Below are 22,785 nucleotides of genomic sequence, written 5' to 3' on the forward strand. Positions count from 1 at the left end.
CTCTGGAATAAAGGGCCTGGAATAAACATGCCACTCTAGTAATTAAAATTCTCTGTTAAGGATTTTTATCATTCTTAGTGATTGCTGTATTTTTGTGCCCAAATAGGTGATAATCTAAAAATACATGATTGCCAGAATGCCTGAACTTTCAGCTTTTTAAGAGGGGGAGATAAGTATATAAGCTTAGGCCCATGGCAATTGAGTGAGTTTAAGAAATGAGAGTTGACTAGGTCAAAGGTTCTCCCATGTTATTTTTCTTGCCTCCAACACAAAATCTTTTACTGGCATTTGTATTACTTTAAGAAGTAATTTAAATGGCATTTCTTCATTTCTTGAGGGTTTTTTAAAGAAAGCATTGACAGAAACCAGAACCTTTTTCCTTGGCAAGCATGAACTTCTGCTGTGGGAGCTTGAAGTGCCTCTGTGAGTGAGGGGTTGGCTCTTCAGCAAACCAGGCTGTGGTGGAGACCCTCATTTGCAGGAGCAGCGCTGACAGTCAGCTGAGTGCAAGGGGCACGTGGCTCCACTGTGAACCTTGTATACTGTCTCTCAGAGGGTCCTTCAAGACATCAAAAGGGATCTTGGTATGTGCAGCCTGCATCCTGAATATGGGACATGGAGCCTTAAGTGCCGTATTGAACCAGGAGCATGCAAGCCATCTAATGCCAAGTAAATCCTGTGTGTTTTTCAAAATGTCATTACACCAACAGGTGTTGTTTGGGGAGATGCACCATGGAGGGGCTGTAGAATCACCTGGAAATAAGCTGCTTCTCCAGGCTCTCACTGTATGTCAGGGATGCCCAGTGCTTATCATGGGCATCGTGCAACATCGCTCAGTGGGAACCAGGGCTGTGACAGGCCCTGGGTCTCGCAGAGGGGCTGACTCCGGCTGATTCCTGATCGATGCCTGCAGCAGGTTAGCTGATTGGGGGATGGACATGCTGTTTCCAAACACCAGGGTGCTTGGAAACAAAGTGAATTCAATATAAAACTACAACACCTTTTAGAAAGCTGGAAAGGGGATACCAACAGCTTGGCTTGCTGGCTGTTTGTTTTTGTTGCTCAGATACATTTGTTCCCTGTGTAAGGGCATGGCTTAATATGCTGTTTAGCAGGGATAGTTAATTTTTAATTATTAGTCCAATTTTGTTGGTTTTTTTTTTTTTCTTTAAATCTCACTGCTTTAGTGGCTCAGCTGGGGAAGCAGTGAGGTCTCAGCTGGCCGGGTGGCAGCTCACGGAGCCGCAAGGGAGAGAGTCACCCCAGCCCTGGAGAGTGTCACCAGCAAATGGCTTCACGCTCACGTGCCCCCAGCTGCAGGCGCTGGCTGCCCTGCTTTCCAGAGCACCACAACAGAGAGGATTTGGCTGCAGCCGTGGTAGGAGGGAGGCAAATTCCTGCTCCTGGCAGCAGCATGTGTTTCTGTGGCTTACAGGCACACTTACACCCCAGCTGTGTCAGACCTTCACCTGGGAGCGATCTTGGCAGGGCTTTGCTCTGTTGCTGCATAACAGCCTCAGAGGAGCCATCCAAAGCTGCCCCATCCGGAGAACGGGCTCCGTGTCACTGGAGTGAGAGGCTGACATAAGGGATATAACCCATGGATGCTTGGATGAGGAGCCTGGCTTGGGGCCAGGCTGCTGCAAGCTGTGCCTTTTGTAGCTGCAGCAGGGACAAGCACGTCAGCAGAAGGGTGGAGGATCAGCCCACTTCAGCTAATGTTTGGGACATTACTGTAAGCATCTCCAAGAACCCCAAACACAAACCTTTACTTGAAATTAAGGAAAACTTGGCAATCCTGGCATTTCCAGCATTTCTGGGTGTGCTTTTTTTTTTTTTTTAAGGCAAATGAGAGGAGAAAATAGTCATTACTGTCAGTTGAAGTACATTACAACTATGTAAGAATACACATTTTTCAAGGCCATATCTCTCCTCACCCTGCCAAATGAAATACAAAATAAAACTCCATTGTTTTGCTCTTGTGTTTCCTGTGCCTTACGACTTGAACCATGGATCCTCTTGGCTAAAGTCCATCCCAGTAACAATTTAATTTGGGAACCACGCTTCACCTTTCTAAAAATAAGGAAAATTGAGAAGAAGAGCAACTAAGCTGTGCTGAATAAAGGTCTAAAATGACTTCTCCAGGATATCAAATTAAAGAAAATATGTTACCCAGAAAATGTATAAAATCAAATATTATGAACCTGCCTCTATGCAACAAACTCTTTCCTGGAATTTTAGCCCTGTCCTACAGTCTGGACCTTTTCCAAAGAGAGAGCAACAAATCATCAGTCATATCTTTTTTTTTTTTTTCCCTCAGACACTTACTAAGAACCAGACACACACACAAAAATAAAAGAATGTAGAAAACATCTACCCACTTCTGTTTGGTTCCCAGAGTTTTTAAAGCATTTGGCTCAAACTGTTACCCAGAAGTGAACATCAGAGTACTGCAAAACAAAAAACAGACAGATTTTCTCAAATAGGACAGAAATAAATCTATCTAAGGACCCATGACTTAATGGGACGAGACGTGCAATAGGTGCCTTCACCTAGAAAAAGAAGAGAAGCAGCAGGATATAGCAGCTCTGCCCTTCTCAGGTTGTATATATGTACATGGGACTCAACCCCACATGATGTTGGGAGTTCAGATGCCCCTTACACAAACCAAAATTCCATGGCTTGAGGACCTCACCACAGCATGTGGCAGGCAGAGTACAAAAACCCTGAGATCACCATGTGCAGCCCTGCCGGGGTGGTGGTGATGGGGCTGCTGCCACCAGCTGCAAGCTCTCAGCTCTCCACAGACACTTCTGCAGAAAGCCCACAAGGCTGTCAGAGTGATGCAAAATCACAAGGATAACGGCACTCACAAAAGCAGGGTCTCTGAATGGCTCTGGAAACCTTCTGCAGCATGCAGCTGGTGCAAGGTGAAAAATGTGGGGAACAGATCTTACTAGCCAGGGAATAATAATAAAAAAAATAAATGCTTCAAACAAATCCAGCCACAGGGAAATTTGGTTGAAGAAACACGAGTTGTGCTAAGAACGAAGGTGCACATGGACCAATTGCAAAAATACTACAGCAGCATTTTCCATTTGTTAGGTAACAAACCTGAGCTTTCCCAGTGACCGTTGGTGCAGATCCTTGCAGTGGCAGCAGCTCTACATTGCACAGGAGACTGCTCATGGCTGTCAGTGTTTGCAGCACCCTGGGCTGCAGGGCTGGAGGCTGGGAAGCTGAAAAGCCCCACTTCTGCAGCAGCAGCAGGGCTGGGAACTTCTCTCTTTCCCCCTGGCAAAACGTGCCCTGCGTGTGGCTCCCCAGAGTGGCTGGTTAGTCTGTTACTAAAATCTGGGTTTGGGCTGTAAAACAGGAATGCCCCTTGAAAGGCAGCTGTGTACCAGCAATCTCTCCTCCCTCAGCACCTGTCTTCCTTCCCACGTGCACTCGACTTCAAAGGTGCTGGCGGTTCAGGGAAAGAAGCCACTTATGCTACCCGTGGCCATCCACGCCTCCTGGCTCATTGCACCCGGAGAACAGGACCCCCAAAGCCATTATTCCTTGCGATCACTCAAGGGAGATAAAGAAATACGGCTGCAATGAAAGAGAGAGCTGTTGAATGAAGTTACACTGCCAAAAGGCCTCTGCAAGGTCCATTTACTAGAAGATATTAAGGGTATTAAACTCAAGCTCAGATGGCATTGGTGGGTCACTACCCATCTTCCCTCACACATTTTGGGATTTTTTTTGGCTCCTGGAAAAGGCCAGCCTTCTGTTTCAAAGTGCAGTTTTTCTCTTGACCCTGCAGAGTTCCTGCAAGATGCCGTTTGCAGATCTGTGGGTCACATTCACCTCCCTGCTGACCAGGGAGGGTTTCCTGGCTGGTGGTGGGCAGCACAGGGATGTCTCCCTGGCTGGGAATGGTCCTGCTCTTGCAAAATGGGTGATGGGAAGCCCCGGAGATGGCACTTGACTCCCAGGAGCAACGGCTGCAAGCTGGGCTAAGAGGCAGCGGTTTGCTGCTTTTGGTGGCCACCAGAGTCCATGGCAGTGGCTGCTTGAGCGGGAGGACTGGCTGCAAGCACGAGAAGACTGGTAAAGGAGTGACAGCTCCCGAGACTCCCAGGAAGGCCGTGGTTGGAGGGGAAGTCTGTGCCTTATCCCAGGTAACAGCATGGGTTATTGTGCTGTCACCCACGCTGCCTTTGATATTTCACAAGCTCCCTTAGTCATTTGGGGAAACAAAGGTTGTTATTATTCCGCAGGTGCACAGCTAAGGTGTGCTCCCTCCTCTCTACCTGAACCTCTCCCTGTCATGGCAAAGTAAATTCCCTTTCTTGCAGGCATGCAGGCTGGAGTGGGGGGGGGGGCACCCCATTCCCAGTGGGTCCACGGGCAAAGAAGCCACCAGGCAACAGGGCTCGGCAGGCAAATGGGTGCCAAGGCCAGCATCCCATCAGGGCAGCACAAGGCTGGGGGGGTGCTGGGTGCGTCCCCACCAGCACGGCTGCATGTGGTGGGTCAGCAGAGGAGCTGATTGAGTTGGGAAAGGCTGGAGAGAGGGGGGATGTTGCTTCACTGTTTCAGTTCGAGTTTACAACCCCCAGCATGTCACCAGAAGTCCGGCACTTGCACAGCAGCCGGGATGGTGTCAGCCATATGTTGCTTTGGCGTTGCACTTGCCCTTCTCTTTGCAAGACAGAAGGGGCAGGTTGAACACCTGTGCTCACACAGTGTGGGTGTGGGGAGCCCAATCAGGCAGTGGGCACAGCCAGCGGCCTCCTCGGAGGGGCCAGGGCAGCTTGCGGGCACATTGCGTGCCTGGAGCAGTTCACACACACACACACACACAGAGACACACACAGACACACAGACACAGACACAGACACACAGACACACAGACACACACGCGCATGTGCATGCGCACACACACAGACACACACATGCACGCACACACACAGACACACAGACACAGACACAGACACACACACATGCACACGCACATGCAGCTGCCAGTGAGGGGGCCTGAGCTGGCAGCCAGACCAGGGTGTAAAAAAAAACAGAGAAACTCTTAAAACTTGCACAACCCAAGGGGTCCAGGCTGGGGAGGGGGCACTTATGGAGGCCTGCAGTCCTTGGCTGCCATGGCAGGAGGGCAGCAAGGAAAGCCCATCATTGCGCAGCCTGATCTGGCAGATCCCATTCATAGTGTGTCAGGGATTTGCCACACATCACTGCACAGGTTTTGATCCGAACTTGAAAGTTTCAGGGGCTGGGCTCATCAGTGCACCTGCCCAGAGGCAACAAGAGCCCTGTTGAGGACTGAAGTATTTCTGTGGCTCAACAACCTGAGGAGGAGGCAGGAAGCTAGTAAGAAGGTTCCAAGATCAATTTTCATTCTGGCAGAAGGTTAAGGGTAGGGAATATGAACACTGCCTCCAAGGTCCTGGATAGCTCAGTATATGAAGTGGTGATCTGGAAACAAAGATGAGCAATATACCAAACATTTTTAAGAGATGACTCAAAGCTATTGACTCTTGAGAAGACCAGAAAGGACTTTAAATAAAATGCAAATATGGCAAATGGGCAGCACCATGCATTTGCCAAGGTTTAACTGGGCACATGCAAAGTCAGACAAGAGATAACAAACTGCACCTAAGAATTACAAAGCTCCAGACAGTGTCTAGCAACTCAGGAAAGGATCTGGATGTCACACAAACCCTGGCTCTGTGAGTAACTGCAGGTTAAAAAAAAGCACACAAAAAAAATCAGCATGCAAAAGGAAGAAGGGGAGAATAATATGGAAAATATGATAATGCTATTATGTAAATCACTAGCACGGCCTCTCTGGGAATACTGTCTGCAGTTCAAGTAAGCCTTTCTCAGAAAGGGCTGATTAGGGGCATGGCAAACTCACTCACAAAGAGAGATCAAAACGATTGGGGTTGTTTATCTCTGAAAGGAAATGAACAAGAAGAGATTGGCGTGGAGCGAGCTGGTCTGCAGCTTCTGGTTTTCTTCTTGTTCAATTCTATCACTGTTATATCTGGTGTCACTGAGAAGTGTATGAAGGGATGTGGCTCTCCTCTGACATGCAGTTTGCTCTTTCTCTCCCCCTCTCCCCAGGGGAGGCATGGCACATACAGTTATGTTTTATATTTTGGTAGGATCCGGGGAAGATGAGATGGCTACGGAGGAATAATTATTCCCCAGACTAGGCATGTACTAGCAAAGGTGAGAATAGAAAAGGGGGGTTTGCACCTGGACAGAGGGACAGAAGGTCCAGGCTTCAGGAGGCTCCTTCCACTTCCACAGGTAGACCCTGGACAGGCTGCCAGCTACTGCCCTTCTCCCAAAACCCTTGAGACTTCCAGACCAGACCCAGGTTCCTTGGAGATAAAGATAAGAAACTGGAATTTGATAAGTTATTCTTTAAAAAAGCATCAGGGTAGTCAGAGGTACCTTCAGATATGCAGCATGAACCCACTGCTCTCTGCCTGCCCTGCAGCACCAAAGAAACGTTCTCTACCCCTGTTACCCTGGGCAGCCAGCACGCACAGCTGGTGATGGCCATGCCACCCTGTGGGTGGGTGCTGCCTCGCCGCAGCATGCTGAACTCTCACCTTTCTCACACGGAGCCGAGCCCGAGCTGTTTCATGGCATTTAGGCCCATCAAAGCCAGAATGGCTGAAGGAAGCACCGACTAGTGCTCCAGCTGCTCTGGGCTGCGGGGAGCACACTCGCAGGCTCGTGGAGCTGCCGAGGCCCACAGCCCAGCCTGCCTCCCCGCAGCACACGCAGCCCAGGCCGCAAACGAGAGGAACAGGCCCGGTGCTGAGGTGGGCTCGGCGCAGGTACCCACCCTGGCCTTGAAGGCAGCGGCAAGCCTAAGCGAGGCCTAAGCAGGGAGGGAGGCTCCTGTCTGCCATGGGGACAGCTCAGAACAAGGTGGGAAGGGGCTGCTCCACCCTGGGCTGTCTAAGCACAGCTTGGGTCCCTCCAGGCCGCACTGTGGGGGTCCCACTTACCCCCCCCCCCCCAAGCTGTTCCCCACAGGCTTTCAGGGTGTCCCCGGCCCCCACCCTGCCCCAGCGTCTTCCCCTCAGCCACCCTTGCTGAGGAAGCCGGCATCCCTGAGGGGCACGGCCTCCTCAAACCAGGCCAGCACCGGGCCCAGCCTGCCCGTCCCAGCCCCACCTGGGAGCGAGGGGGGCGGCAGTCCCCCTCCCCGACGGCAGGGGGCAGCCTCTCGGCGCGGGCGGCCGGTGCGCAGAGGCCCCCCCCTCGCCTCGCCGTACGGCGGCGGGCGCGGCGCCCCGCCGACAGGGGGAGACAGCACTGCGCCACCGGCCCCTCTCGGGCGCGCGCCGGCCGGAAGTCCTTTGCCGAAGGAACGGTTTGGGCCCCGGCGAACGAGCTCTATGATTGGCGGGGCCTGGGTCACGACCCGGAAGCGCATCGGCCATGTTGCCGGGTGACCCCGGGAGCGGTGCCGGGGGGGAGGTGGCGGCATCCGCTGAAGGGAAGCGGCGGCCTTGAGGGTCCCAGAGGGCTTTCCTTTCCCCAGCGCGGTCCTTCCCGGTGAGTGCGATGCGGCCTGTCCCCGCGGGGCTTCCGCGGGCCCGACCCCAGCCTGGGACCCCGGCGGGGAGCGGGTGCTGCGGGCGGCCCCTGGGCGGCCCCCCATGAGAGGGGTCAGGCCACGGGCCCCCCTGGTTCCCCGCAACAGGGCGGGCGGCCGTGCGCCCTTGGGAGAGCCCGTTATCCTCGGTGCGCTGTTAGAGAGGCCGTCCAGCCGCTTCCCGGCCCCCGAAGGACGGCGGCCTGTGGGGCCGAGCATGAAGGGGGAGGCGGTGGCCGGTGCGTCCCTCGGGGAGGGAAAGGCTGACTCAGATTCCGCATTTCGTCACCTTTCTCTAGGTTGTTCTTCCATGCACGCGTCCCCCATGGCAGCGTGGTCCCGGGAGGCTGTCCTGACCCTCTATCGGGCCTTGCTGCGCCAGGGCCGTGGGCTGCGCTACACTGACCGGGATTTCTACCTCGCTTTCATCCGCCGTGAGTTCCGCAAGAACCAGGGGCTGCAGCGGCTAGAGGACAAGGAAAGACAGTTGGAGAAGGGGCAAGCTTTCCTGCAGAACAAACTTGGGGGCCTGGTTTAGAGATCCCCTGTAGCTCATTTTGGCCCCATTTCTCTTTTCTTTCCAAAACCCACTTGCCATCTAAAAGACATGATTAACGTTCCTTGGCTACCACTATCTTGAAGAAGTCTGGAACGTGCTTCTACAGGCACACCAGGAGGACTCTCCTGTTCTCTTTACAAATGCATTAGGTCACAGGTAGGTCGTTTACAATGATGTAACCATGTTCTTCATGCTACTATTACAGTTAGCTTTGTGAAGATGTTGGGGTTTTTCTGCCTAGGGGTGAAGAGTGACTGGATTCCTGATTCATCAAAGCAGGAACATTCTTCCTAAGATTGTAGCTTGACCTTAGAAAAACCTAAGGACAGTTTTAAACCACCCAAGTCAGGAAGGCTCTGAACCTTTGAAACTGATTTAGAAAACAGATTTCAAGTCAGGTTGGAAGAGTTTCCTGATGTTTTCATGTAGGTTCACTGAAGATGCATCTGCAGGTACAGTGGTGGCAAAGTGTGTTTTACATGTGTAGTTGGCCAGGGAGGCTCTTTAAATTTAAATATCAATATTAGGTTAAATGGGAGTTGGAGGAAACAAAAGTACGTACATAAAAAATATTAATGTTCATGTTATACGTTACTTCTATGAGAGTCAAACCCACCAGCCTTGAAGGCAGGAATTAATGTACAGTGAAAGCACGGGAGCTGTTTCCATTGTGGTGTGGTGTGATCTCTACTGTTGATTCTTGGGTGTCTTTGAAGTATCTGGGACTAGCCACTGCCCAGAAATCCTGGGAGTGGATGCTCTGAGACTACCTTGGCAACTCTTGGGAAGATTCTAATTTATTGCAAACAAGCAGTTGACCATCCCTGGATTGCCTTGTCTGTGAGAAAACTTTCACCCATTAGATTGAGAATAAGACAATAAATTGGCATTAAAAAAATCATGAGAAGCACAAACTAACAGGAAGAAACCTGAATGGTCATAGAGTTTTACATAATATGTAGGGGTTTATTGCAAAATATTGCTGAAGTAAATCTTTTTTAAAAAACATTAAGTGATTGCACAATTAAACTTGCTTCAATGATTAGAAGCCTCACATCAAGTTTGGGATGTTTTTCAGGTCACAAACAGAGCTAGAAGCCAAGGAATGCTGTCATTGCAGAACTTGGTCAGCACTGTTCTTGTGTGTCTGTGAATAAGCAGCTTTTCAAGGGAAGATACCTAATGAGGCTGTAGGGTTGGGTGGTCCCTTCCTATAGCTCTGTGCTAAGACTCCAAGAGCTGTGAGGGTGAGGTGGAGGAGAATGGAGTGAGCCATTAGGACTGTGTGTTTTGACCCATTTGTTTAATACTGCTGCTCCTTCCAGGTGAGATGGCAGGCACTGGGCAGCGCAAAGGGAAAAAAGATGACAACGGCATTGGCACAGCCATTGACTTCGTACTGTCCAATGCCCGGCTTGTGCTGGGTGTGGGTGGAGCAGCTATGCTGGGCATTGCCACGCTGGCCGTCAAACGGGTGAGTGTGTGGGACGGTGGGGTGGGACCTAAGCATGGGGACACTGGAAAGGAGGAGTGGGAAACAAAAAGATGCAGGACGCTGGCACTAGGTTGGGTAGAATGCAAATCTTGGGCCCTTAATGACTCAAACTGTGCCTGGTGATGTTGCTTTAGATGTACGACCGGGCAATCAGTGCTCCCAGCAGCCCCACTCGCTTGAGCCAGTCAGGAAAGAGAAGCTGGGAAGAGCCAAACTGGCTGGGCTCCTCCTCACGCTTACTGACCCAGGACATGAAGACTAGCCTCAGCCGCTCCCTACAGACCCTTCCCACTGATCCTTCAGCTGCAGACGCAGGTAAGGAGCAGGGTGATACTCCTGCATTACAGAGTCATCCAGGTCTAAACGCTGTATTCATTTAAAAGAACGTAAAAAAGAAAATACCCTGTCTAGCCCAGGATTTTGATGTTTTTCTTTTAAGCAGGTCTGCCAGTAACTTCAAGAATTAGAATTTAGATTGGGTACTAGTGAGTAATAGTCATCTATTTGTATTCTTCGTTCCTCTCATGACTTCATGGTCTTAAGCTTTATTCTCCCCCAGTCTTTTCTCTTTCAAGCTGAATACTACTTGTGCAATCTTCTCTGCCAAAAAGCCATTACGTTCCTTTCAAGCTCTTTGTTGCATTTCTTTGGACTGTTCCAGTTTCTGTCTTTTTAACAGGGGAATATTCGAATTGTCAATGTACTAGCAATATATAAGAGTATTTCCTATATTATTTCTACCTTTTCCCTAATAATTTCTGTAACACTGTTTGCCTGTTTAGTGCTGCTCATCACTGAGTGAGTCTTCATCAGGCTATAAAAAGTGACCTGCAGTCACCTTTCTGAATGGGATGATAAGTAGTTTAGAGTGCTTCAGTGTCTGGTGGGTGTTTCTCACCGGTTTTACTTTCTATCCCAGTTCTCTCCAGGAGAGGTAAAACAAAAGTCAGGATCAAGCTTTTAAGTTGATTTCCAGGTTGTCTACAAGAAAATCATCTTCAGGATGGCAATGGATTTTCTGCTGAAGAAATGTTAAGTAACTAGACAGCTATGTTAAATGGGGTCTAGATCACTTGACTGAAGTCCCCAAAGATGAGGACTGAGGAATAAAATCATTGACAATGGCATCTTGCATTCTTGACTTAATTACCATAAATTAAGATGGAAAAATATTTTTTTTTCATGAGCAGACAATGAAGTCAGGTTCCCTATGGTTTTGTGGGCTATTTCTTTTCCACACAGACCCACAAATCGGCTCAAAAGACCCCCGTGGGACAAGACACAGCAGCTGCTGAGGTTGGGCGAGATGGGTCTGTGTGCAGCTTGGACAGCCGTTCTGCACATGCTGTGTGACCAAATGTCTGTTGCCAAACAAATGTGCGACAGCTGATTGCTATAATGGCGTCGCTGACTTCAGGGTTTCTCCTGCACCTGTTAAATACCACAGCCCTTCCAAAGATCTCTTAGATCTGTAATTCTTCCTTAATTCTCACTGATAACTTCTGAAACTCTTGCTTGGTCCATATTAAGAGAAATCTAAAAGATAGATGGGAAGCACTGACGTTTCTTTAGGAAACCAGTCAGAAAAAAAGGGGCTTGGAGATGCTGTGCGGGTTAGACACTGCTTAATAACACAGATGGCAGCATGAAGCATTGCATTGTTGTATTTTTTGTGTCTAAGAGTGTGCTCTCTGTTCTTCAACAATTGAAGGTTTGAAGGAGGATTTCACTGGAGCTATGATTCCCTGAGTTCTGCTGGCCCTGCAACCTGTCAGCTCACCATCCTGATAAGTGTTGATCAGACATCTAACAACTATTCCGTTTCCAGGTGGTGTGATCTCTGACCTCATACCCTAGTCAGGACTGGGTTTTGCTGATAACTTGTAGAAATCCATTATATTGTTAAAAACTCAATGAGATCATGATGGTTGTTCAAGAGTGTTTTACCCACTGGTCTGGCATCACGTTGAAACCTTGTGAATTGCTAACAGTGCTGAATTTTTGATGAAATTGAACGAAGGTACTGCTCGCATAGCCATTAAAATTACTTCCTTGTACATGATGTTAGTCTTGTTTGGCTAAATTCCAAATCTAGTAACTTGTTTTAATCTGGTTTGATGCTTGTAGGTAGTATCTTTTGAAGTTTCTCAGCACATCCCTTTTGACTGGTACCTGTGTAAAGCGTGCAAAATGTCTGCTGAAAGTTTTTTGAGACCTAGGAGGCTGCACTTCCATGCTGCAGATTTTCTTCTGCGGATCGTTTCACAGTGAAACACTGCAGACGATCAACAGTTTTCCTTCTGTCTTGCAGACTTTTTTCGACCCACAAAGTCCAAGCCATCTGCCAAGAGGAGTCAAGTGGAGCTGAAAAAATCCCGCCTTCGTCTGTCTCTGCAAGAAAAGCTCTTTGCTTATTATCGGAAGAAGGTCGCTATCCCAGCAGATGAGCAGGCCCGGGCCAAGCAAGCAGCTGTGGACATCTGTGCTGAGCTGCGCAGCTTCCTACGTGCCAAGCTGCCAGACATGCCCCTGCGTGACATGTACCTCAGCGGCAGCCTGTATGATGATCTGCAGGTAATTCCTGGGGCTGCATGGTGGGTGATTATTCAGAAGGCTGACTAGGCAGGGGTATTTCAGGCTTCCCTGTTGGCACTGCTGGCTCAGCACAGCATTCCTCTGTAATAAGGCTCGTAGTGTCACCTTTCCCACCATGAAGGCAGGTGTTGATTTATGCAATACTGTTTGAACAGGCGTGAGTGACCCGACTGCTCTGGAGTTGCCTGCAAAGCATTTGCTTTTTGCTGGTTTATTTCTTTTGAGTATCTCAGCCCTTCTTTCCTTGCCTCTGTCTCTCCCTTTAGCTGTGTCTTTCCTGCTGTTTCTCCAGTAGACCTGTTTTCTCTCTGTCCCTTCTATTTCCTTCCAAATACATGATATTCCCTTAGGACTCCTGTGTATTGATGTAGGTCTTCCCTACTTTTTTTTTTTTTTTAATGCATGACAGACCTGGATTGGACAGCAGTCCCTGCTGCATATCTCCCTGATGGCAAGATGCCCATGGCTATAGTGAGTGATTCAGAGGCACGCTTTTTTGTTTGAGTCAGGGCTCTGGAATGGAGTGTTGTGTCCAGTGAAACTTAGATCTGGGGTCTTAATCACATTGGTGAAAAGGAATCTTTAATGACCTTTTCCACACAAGTGGCAGACCGGGTGAGGGCAGTACCTGGTTGTAGCATGGGATAATTAAACAGTGGCAACTTAAGCTTACGTAGAAACTTAATACTCTGCCTCCTTTTTTAAAGTATCATGTGGTGTTGCTGTGCTCTGGGCCAGCTGCATCTCACATCCAAGGAGTGGACTTTGAGCAATAGGAGGCAAAATGGTTCATCTATATGCAGTCCATATCAGGTCCTGAAGTATTTAAAGATCTCTAAATAGTACCTACTGCGTAAGCACTAGCTTGGGCTATACCTTGGAGTTATCCTGCTGCTGCTGAGAAATAGCCCTTCAGAATATCTTTTGGCAAAGGGAGGCTGTGAATCCAACGCAGAGAGACAGCTGAATCCTTATTCCAGGTTCCTTTGAACAGAAGGCTATCTAAAGGTGATGGAAAAAAAGAGCATGGAGAGAGAAAGCTTGTTCTTATGGACTTTTCTTTCCTGTGAAAGGTAGTGACAGCTGACCACATCCAGCTCATTGTGCCTCTGATGCTGGAGCAGAACCTGTGGTCGTGCATCCCTGGGGAGGACACCATCATGAACATTCCTGGCTTCTACTTGGTGCGTCGAGAAAACCCAGAGTACTTTCCCCGTGGGAGCAGCTACTGGGACCGCTGTGTGGTGGGAGGTTACCTTTCCCCCAAAGCTGTAGCAGACACATTTGAGAAAGTTGTAGCTGGCTCCATCAATTGGCCAGCAATTGGGACTCTCTTGGATTATGTGATCCGTCCAGCAGCTCCCCCAGCAGATTTGACGCTGGAAGTCCAGTATGATCCAGAACGGCATCTTTTTATTGACTTCCTACCATCCCTGACACTGGGTGACATCATCCTTGTGGCCAAACCCCATCGATTGGCCCAAAATGACAATTTGTGGCGATTGAGCCTGCGGCCAGCAGAAACAGCTCGCCTCCGGGCCTTGGACCAGTGTGATTCTGGCTGCCGTTGCTTGTGCCTGAAGATCTTCAAAGCAGTATGCAAGTCAAACCCAGCCCTGGGTCACCTCACTGCCAGCCAGCTCACCAATGTCATCTTGCACCTATCCCAAGAAGAGTCCAATTGGTCTCAGGACATGCTGGCTGATCGCTTTTTACAGGCACTGAAGGGGTTGATCCACTATTTGGAGGCAGGTGTCCTCCCTAGTGCTCTGAACCCCAAGGTGAACTTGTTTTCAGAGCTCACCCCTGAAGAAGTGGATGAGTTGGGCTATACCCTCTACAGCTCTCTGTCAGAGCCAGAGGTCTTGCTGCAGACGTAATGGGGCCTTACCTAGGGAAGCATTGATAGGGTTTAGCCAAGGTGTCCTTTGATTACTGCAAAGTATGTCTCCTCCACCTCTCTCCACACACGCACGCACACACACACGCACACACACACACCCCCCGCACCTCTCCTCTGTCTCCAGCCCCCCTGTCCCCTTTGGTTCATTATTATTTCCTGCTGTGGAGTTGGTGCTCCCACTGAATTTCTTGGTGCTACTGGTCCATTTCCACCATCTCTGCCCCAACAGGTATCCATTGGCTAGGGAAAAGAGGCTAAAACTGCAGCTCCAAGATCTTCGCATAAATTCTGTTGATGTTTAAGTGTCTACCAGAAAAATAAACCAAACTATGCACTCCTTTCTCCTGTAGTACACTTACTGCAGCAAGTCCGTTTTGGTCTGAAGAAGGTGGAACTGGGCTGGTAAATCCAGTGACTATTTTAGCAGACCTGCATTGGGGTCCTTTCCTTTCCTCCAGTCTTCACTTTGCCCCATGTTTCTTTTTCTCTGCTGTACCATACTTACTTTCCTCTTCTAATTTTTCTTTTGTGTCTCTTCGTCCTTTTGACCCAGTTGTGCAGGGCAGACTGACTGAGATGTTTTGGATAGGGTTTTATCTTTGTATTTCTGAGTGGGTGATGATTACACTGGCAGTATTTAGGACTGCAGAGCCTGGAATATGAGAATGCCCATGCCTGTGGCTCCTGCTGCTACAGAGCCTTCTCATCCTTTGCCAGCTGGGTTCAGGGGTAAGAGCTGAGGCTTGTCCAGTCTGCTGCAACAACCTCCAGTATGGGCAGTTCTCACTGAAGGTGTGGTGGGGAGGAAGAAACCTTTGTGGTTTGGCTATTCGATGAGGCCAAAGGAGCAGGACTTGCCATTCCTGCCTAGCCAGATCTGCTGGGTATTGCTGGTGGGAATGGCCTGGGGAATGGAGAACAGTGTGGCTCCTTAGATATCTCTGGCGTAGAGGAAGAGAGGTTGAATGTGCAGGAGGGGTGGGAGACGTGCATGTGAGCAGGGATCTTTTTTTTTATTTATTTTATTTTTCATCTTTCCCAAAGAGCTTATGGCTGTTCTGGTTTATAGGAGGTGAAAGCAAGACTGCATGCCTCAAGGGGCTTTGTAATAAGCACATGTAAGCCAGATTCTCACCAGCTGTAAGTCTGTAAAGGTGATAGAACTGAACTGGTGTCGTCAGCAAGGTTCTGTCCCATACACTGATACTAGGGTACGTACGTAGAGCTGGCATTTAGAGATACGTTGGCTTTGCCATCTGCTCTCAATTTGTGTTTTAGTCCCCTCCCCAGTCACCTCAGAACTGAGGCTGTCCATCCCCTTCCTCATTCCCATGCGCTGACTTTCCAGTGCTCCCAGTTTACAATTACTTGTAGAAAGCTCGTAGGGGCACATCTTTCCATTCTGTCCATTCGGACCTGTTGGTAATGCAGTTCTGCCCACTCCTATTTATGACTGCTGTCAGGCTGTTCTCCCTTGGCTGCCCTACCATCTGCTGCTGACTGCAGTATGGGTTTCAGGGGAGCACCTGCTGCGCTGTTGGTACAATCTAAACTAGCCATGTAGACTCTGCGTACTCTGCATTAAGCCTTCTGGCATCCTGTCTTCAAAAACGGGGAGGGAGGGTGTCCTCCCAAGTCTGGGGCTGGTTTTCGGTCAAAAGACCAGCTATTGTTGCAGAAACGTAGTTGCCTTTTCCCAGCTGTAGCACCTTTTTTTTTCTCCTTGCTGTCCAGCCTCCCTAGCCAATGGAGAGGCCTACTGCAGCAGCAGAGTTCGGAGGCAGCAGGAATTCCTTTTCTCTTCCCTTAGTCTCAGGACTTCCCCCCACCTTTGACAGAGAAGTCTCAAGGTGAGTTTCAGGAGTGGAACCACCGAGGGGAGTCTTTAGTCCTTGTTTTCTTTTTAGAGGCAGTGCTGGTGAGATGAGGGAGGGAGCATCTTTCTTGGACAATCCGTCCATTTTAGCCGGTGTGTCATATAGTATTGCATATACAGTGATAATGCAAAGTTGCATTTTAAATTATTCAATCCTTAGGGTACTGGTATTTTCTAGACTGCCAGATGCGTACTTTGAAATCTCTGTGTGTATATAAAGTCTGTAGTCTATACAAGGTTAACAGAAATTGCGTTTGTATGATTTTGTGTTTTGTAAGTTTTGCAGCAGTGTTGGTCAGCTGTTGACTGCTCTTCACTCTGGTTCCCAGATTTTCCCCCCTCTTCTTTTCTCTGCCCTCCACTGCCTTTCTGATGTCAGCCTTCCTACCCTAGAAGCAGACACATGAGACATGGAGCCTATAGGCTACTGGGGGAGATTCCCCTTTCTTTTATTTACTTGAAGGTCAACAAAAATATTAAAATACATGGGTTGTCAGGAGTTCCCCGTAAGTTGGTTTCTTCAGTGTGATCTCTACCCCTCACTTGGTGCTGACTCCAATATCATGCTCTTCACATGGAATTGAGCAGCAACATGGTTTGGAATGATCAAAACTGTAGATACAAAAAAAGGTGAGGCATGAACAGGAGGAAGCACTGTCTGAGCTGGCTTGAGAACAGTTGCCACATACATATCTGTATATAGAATTCTTTACATGAATGCTTTTATTTCTTCCTGGCAACCTAATGAATTAATATTTTATGGCCATTTCTTGCTGCTATTGAGCTCAATTTGTGCATCAAATGGAGACTGAAACTGCCTTTTTGCCTTTTCTGTAGACTTTGCTCCACTTTGAATCACTTCCATCATTTCTTCCCATCAGTTTTGCCCTCTGAGGTAGCCACAAGCCCATTCTTGGGAGGCAAATGCTCACTTCCTACAGGCGGCCACCACAGCAGGCAATAGCTGCTGTGGCAGTGGCAGTCTCAGCAAAGGCCAAAGATGTAATGGGTCACAGGAACACTGCAATTAGGAGTGTTTCAAGAGCAGGGTCCTGCGTAAGGGGCAAGAGAGGCAGGGAAACAGAAGAAATAGGGTAAGTATGCAGGAAGCTTACACTAATGTTGTACCTGGCCTGTGGGTCAAACGGACTGTTGCAGAGTTTTTCAAACTGGCACCTTTCAGTATTAAATGCAGTACGTGTGTTGACCTACAGCCCAGAGGGCTGTCTTACCTATAGGTAGGCTCCTTCCTAGTCAAAGCTGTAGCACAGAGCAGAAGGACCTAAAGCTGAATGTGAAAAGGGCAGCTCCCAGCCACCTTCCTGGCAGAGTGGCTCAGAGACAAAGAGATTGTAAGGGGCCCAGAGCGTGCATCTGGCTGCTTGCTGCCTGGGCTCCAAGAATGCCTCTGTGTGTTCTCCTATAGCTTGGCTCACACGAGGTTCCTATGAGATTGTTGTCTTGTTCCCTGTAACCACAGGGCAAGGAGCAACTTGCTCAGCTGTGGGGTTTTGCTGCTGCTGAGCTCCATCACTAATCCTTGAAGTCAGATGGATTTCTTTTCCCTGTTTAAAAGCAATTATGGAAATGAGGCTGCTTTCTGCCTCCTGACAAGCTGCCATCAGGGTTCTCACTCTTTGCATGTGGGTACTTGTGGTGAGAAGTGTCGGTCTTCAGGTGACACCCCATCTCTCCCAGGCCTGGAGGTTGGGGATTTGCAAAGGGGAAAGTCTAAGTGCATGGTCTGTGACAGAGTGCGTGGAATTCTGAAATAAAATGACCGTGGTAACCTGGTTGTCTCGGTGTGTTTATAAACAAAGCAGCACGTCTCTGCTTCTGTCTCAGTGTATGACCTTTATGCTGACAGTTCTGCACCACACCAGATTATACCAGATTCTGCTCGGGGACTGACATGCCCCTTGCTGATTTCACTTGCTTTTCCCTTGTGGCTCTGGGTGCTCAGCACACTGCAACTTGTCTTGAGAGAGCAATCAGCTCAGTACTGCAGTGTGCTGGCTCCTGGCAGCGTTCACACCAGTCACAAGATGATGCGTAATTATGGTGCTGTGCCTCCCATCCTTTCTCTGATTGTCCGCGTGCCCCGACAGGCACCTGCTTTTCTTGTGGCTTCCCCAGACTTCACAGGCTTCCGTGCCTCTTTAATATTAAACTTTCCTGTGCAGACTCCTCCACCCTTGCCCAGTCACACATTGGTTTCTCCCCTGCCAAATGCACTCCTCTTTTTATCCAAGCATCAGCCTTGAGGCAGTGAGGAAGCTCTTGTGCCAGGGGCCTGTGTCTGGTGTATTGAAGCTCTTTGCAGTAAGACCCAGTTTTATGTGCCTGCTTACGAAGGTGGGGCAGAAGTGTTGGATGTCGGGTAAAACATGAAGCGATGCCACTTTTGATGAATCCCAGGCTCCTTAATTCTGGGAACACATGCTACAGTGACAACATTGTCTTGCGAGACTTGTTTTAATGAGGACTCTGCAATTAAAATTTAAGTATTTTGGAGGATATGTTATGATACAAAGGGAGTCTATATCACGTACACTTTTTTTTCCCTGATACTCCTTGCCTGTGTTGTTTTGGTTTTGTTTTTTTCCTTTAATCTGCTCTGTGGTAGAAACGGATCAGATGAGATCAAGCGCATTTCACGTCATAAGGAGTCTTACGGGAACAGCTAAAACAAGCTGCTCTGTGGAATCTGTGCCAGGTATTACCCACTCAAGTTAATGCCCCTGGAAAGCCTAGAGCTTGCAATACATGTTTAATGTATGCGGTGGTTTGCACCTTTGCATAAAAGTTGTCCTGGCATGAATAGGGAGGAAAGATCAAAAGATATGGGTTTGTTTAATGTACAGAAGAAATAATTGAGGGGAGTCATGATAATTATTTCAAGTATGGAAAAGGTTGCTACAAAGAAGCAGCACATAAATGGTTCTCCAGGCTGCAAAGGCTCAGCACCTCTTTTGTTCTTAGCCTAAGGTACAAACAGCTTAGGAGGAAGGGGAATTTTTGAAAAAGCAAAATAGTTTGAGCACTTTCTTATATAACCACAGTCCTGTCCTGGAAATGAATGTAGCAGAACTGACATTTTACTTATTTGTTTATTTTTAAAATGAAGAGATACAAAAATAAATACATTCCAGCCTGACTATTCTGTAGCTAATCTTAGGCTGGGGGAGAGAGAATGACTGTATCTCAAATGTGAGATTATTATGCTAAAGTGTTGAACTGTATGATGAATGTTTCTTTTTTCCCCAAATACTTAATCACCTCTGTGTTTTTTTAAGGTTTATTTTAATATTCTGAACTCCAGAAAAGCTGCAAACAGCTGCTGCTTTTTAAATTTAAGCTCATGGAAAAAAGAGGAGCCTCTTTCAAATAAGGAGGTTCTCTTCCAGGTAAAATAAAATATATTGGCCCACTACCTGCCCTAGGTACAATTCAGTGGCTCCAGCATGGCTCACAGAATCTGGGACTGGATCTTGAAATGTTGGGCTTTACTCACAGATGCAGCAAGCAAGAAATGGGAGATTCTCCCCCCTACCAGTGAAACCCAGTATTGGCTTCCAGCCCTAGGAGGACTGCTGCAGTCTAGGCACTTGGGGAACTGTTTGAGGTATCTGGATTTTGTCAGGCTGAATTATGATCTGAGTTTATGATCCAAGGGATTCAAGACATACCCTCCCCCTCCCTTTTTTCTTTTTTTCTTTTTTTTTTTTTTAAGATTAAACACCTTAGAATAGCTGTCATCTAACAAATGACTCCCGTGCACAATCAGGGATAGCAGGGTGTAAAAGTTTTACTAGCATACTCTAAGGACAGCATTATTCATGAGTCACAGATCATGAGTATGTGATCCTGTGGAATAATCTTGCAAAAGGCAAGGCAAAAGAGGGTGGTCAGACCAACAGGTAAGGTAGGGAAGATCTGAAATAATTCTCTATACAGAAAGTGTTCTTGTTTTATGAATAGCAGGAGAGTAGGAGAGGGTTTAGCTCACAGAACTCAAACTTTTTCATCATCTTTAACTTTCCTAAGTGCTCACACAGAAGTCAGTTCTGAACAAAATCACTTTAAATACAATTGAAGTCATATTGATTTTTATTTTGCTGCCCTGGTTCAATTTCCCCGGCTCCAGTGGCCAAGTAGCTCTTTGATCTGTCTATTAACACTCAGTGCTAAGCTTCTCAGGGGAAAAAAAAAATAATATATATATCAATTCCAACCACATTCTTCACGAAAAGCCTTCTCTGTACAAATAATGGGCAAAAGTTGTTTGTTTGAGTTTTCAGGTTTGTTTTGGATTTTCTTTTTAAGGCAACAGTTCCCTTGGTTCAGCGCAAGCCCACCTTCCCCTGCCTCTCATTGTGGTGGAATTGTCAGCGTTCCACAGAAGCACATACACTACCATATATACACAGAATATATATATACACATGTACCACATAACATACACAGTGATCTATTGTCCCATCAACCACCCCACTACAATGATCCCAGTCCTGTAAGACCATCTTGTCCCATTCTGCTTAGCATTGCAAAGGACGGACACCTAACAGGCAACAGACAGGAGGGTGCAGATGGCAAATAATGGACTGTGTAGGCCCGTTACTTGTTCCACAACAGACATTACTTTGAAACTAGTACTGCCCCCCCAGGCTCCCTACCCCCTTCGAGAGGCAAGAAGCAATCATTCCTGGAAGGAGTATGGCAGAGACATTTTTGCCTTCAAATTCTTGATTTTATTTAGTACAGAGGATAGTTGTAGCCTTGGACATAATGACTACTACCACTTATATAGGTAATATAACCTGAATTATATTCAACTCCTGGTTGTTTATAGCAGTGGTGATACACTGTTAGAGGGCCTGAGGTATGCTGAAGCAAAGGTAGTACAAGACACAGTCATCCCACAGGCCACAGAGCTGCAGCTCCCATGTTGCTCGTTAGAGAGCATGTTGGCAGGGGTCCCAGCTTCCTGGCATTCCAGTGAAGGTTGGCTCTTGCAAGCGTGTGAGCAAGGCACAAACCTTCTCTTTTCCAAATCACTGCCTGTGGCCGTGACAGAGACAGCAGAAAGTATCTAGTCCAGTGCGTTTTCTTGAACAATGAGCTAGTGATTTGGATTAGGAACTTTTCTTCTCTGTCTGTCTTTCTTTCTTTTTGTTTTATAATTTTGTAATTTCTTTCATATGTAAGAAGAGAAAGTTAATAAAAAGTGATCCCTGTGGCCTGACAGACTGCACACTTCCATGGTCAGACAGAGCCTGCCCTGCCTAGGGGAGACCTGTATTTGCAGTAAGCGCTCAGCACCAAATCAGTCTCACTGAGACAGCATGACTAAGGTGAATGGCTCAGATGTTACCATCCTGAGATGTTACCTCAGACCCAGAGATGTCTACCATCATCACAATCTCAGGACAGGACCTGAACAGTGTCTCACACTCCGAGTACCAAAAGAGCAGGCCAGCAGCACCTGCCCAGCAGAGGTGGGTTGCCATGGCTGGTTCCTCAGACAGACCTGGCTTTAGTCTCAAACCAGCGCTCTCAGCAGTTAAGTGCAGAAACCTCCTCCTGTTAAGAGAACAGCAAACCTCCCTCACCAAGCTCCACAGTGATACCGGTAACAGTGGCAGTGGACAGCCACAGCACCTACTCAATACAATACTTTGGCCACAAAGTCTTTTCTGGGGACTATTATCCAGCTTGCCCATGGCCAGTCCCCCTGTAATGCATCTGGGGAGGCTCTGCTGAGGCCACCCACAAGCTTATGCACAAGTGCAGGGAGCAGAGCAGTCTCAAAGTCTTCTGAAAGAACCTGACATTGTTTGCCAAATCTCCTAACACAGATCTCAGGAGGGAAAATGACAGTTATTCAGGAAAAAGCTATAAACTCAATGATATCACAACTGCATTAACATCTGCCAGGAATTTCTCTCTCCTCCTCTGTAAACAAGTATATATTAAAACAGATTGAAGTCTGCTGGTAAATTCCAGCCACAGAACAGCTGCTGCCTATGAAGAGTGGAGAAATACTACTGAATAATGTCTGCAGTGCTCCTCCTCAGGGGCCTGGGGAGCTACAGCCTCAACAGTGATTTATCCCCAAATGAGTTTCAGAGCTTCATCTGAACTACCTGGTTTGTCAGTGTTCCTGCTGAAGCTGCCTGGCAGCATCAGAGACAAAGAGATCTCACACGCACACAAGACATCCCCATGATTCTGTTTTATTTCATTAATAGAGTATACCCATTCACAGTCTCTCTTCCTGGCCGTATCAAGACACTCTGAAGTTAGGTGAAGTTAAAAACAAATCCCCAGACAGAGTACACAGAGCATAGTCTGGTATTATCAGCCTTTCATTGTGCATCCCCTCTCACTGAATAGAAAGACTGAAATGACTAAAGCTCAAATAACTTTTCTACCAGCTTCTGACAAAGCTGCTGCTTTAGATGCCAGATTCAGGAGTGCCGTATAATTGCCATTTTTTGGCTACAGCAAGAAGCCCTTATTCTGACAAGTCTAAGGGGCACTGAGAGACTGAAAGACAAATCCACTGAAGTGGTGACAGGCTGTTAGCTCACCCACTGGTGTCTGTGGCTGTCTGAGATGCTGCACTCTCATAATCTGTACCCGCTTGTCAGGCCTCAGCTCTTGCTAACTTCACACTGCTAGAAAAGAAGGAATGTTCATTGCTGCTCTCCTCTTCATCCTTTTGCACAGA

At 47.9% G+C, this 22,785-nt stretch overlaps 2 protein-coding genes across 2 annotated transcripts; both read left to right on the forward strand.

Annotated features, from left to right (window-relative positions):
* Nucleotides 1–5,066: 5,066 nt before the first annotated feature.
* MIURF (mitochondrial elongation factor 1 upstream open reading frame) lies at nt 5,067–8,162 on the forward strand (the record flags this gene model as incomplete). Its single annotated transcript, XM_080392981.1, has 2 exons — nt 5,067–7,584; nt 7,924–8,162. The coding sequence occupies exon 2, from the start codon at nt 7,935–7,937 to the stop codon at nt 8,160–8,162; it is 228 nt and encodes a 75-aa protein (XP_080249107.1). The 5' UTR covers nt 5,067–7,584; nt 7,924–7,934.
* A 38-nt stretch (nt 8,163–8,200) lies between these two features.
* On the forward strand, nt 8,201–14,517 carry MIEF1 (mitochondrial elongation factor 1). The gene is made up of 5 exons (XM_080392979.1): nt 8,201–8,339; nt 9,509–9,657; nt 9,813–9,993; nt 11,990–12,252; nt 13,347–14,517. The coding sequence occupies exons 2-5, from the start codon at nt 9,514–9,516 to the stop codon at nt 14,151–14,153; spliced, it is 1,395 nt and encodes a 464-aa protein (XP_080249105.1). The 5' UTR covers nt 8,201–8,339; nt 9,509–9,513; the 3' UTR covers nt 14,154–14,517.
* The last annotated feature ends 8,268 nt before the right edge of the window (nt 14,518–22,785 follow it).

This window comes from Falco punctatus (genome assembly GCF_963210335.1).
Source record: "Falco punctatus genome assembly, chromosome: 6".
Taxonomy (NCBI): Eukaryota; Metazoa; Chordata; class Aves; order Falconiformes; family Falconidae; genus Falco; species Falco punctatus.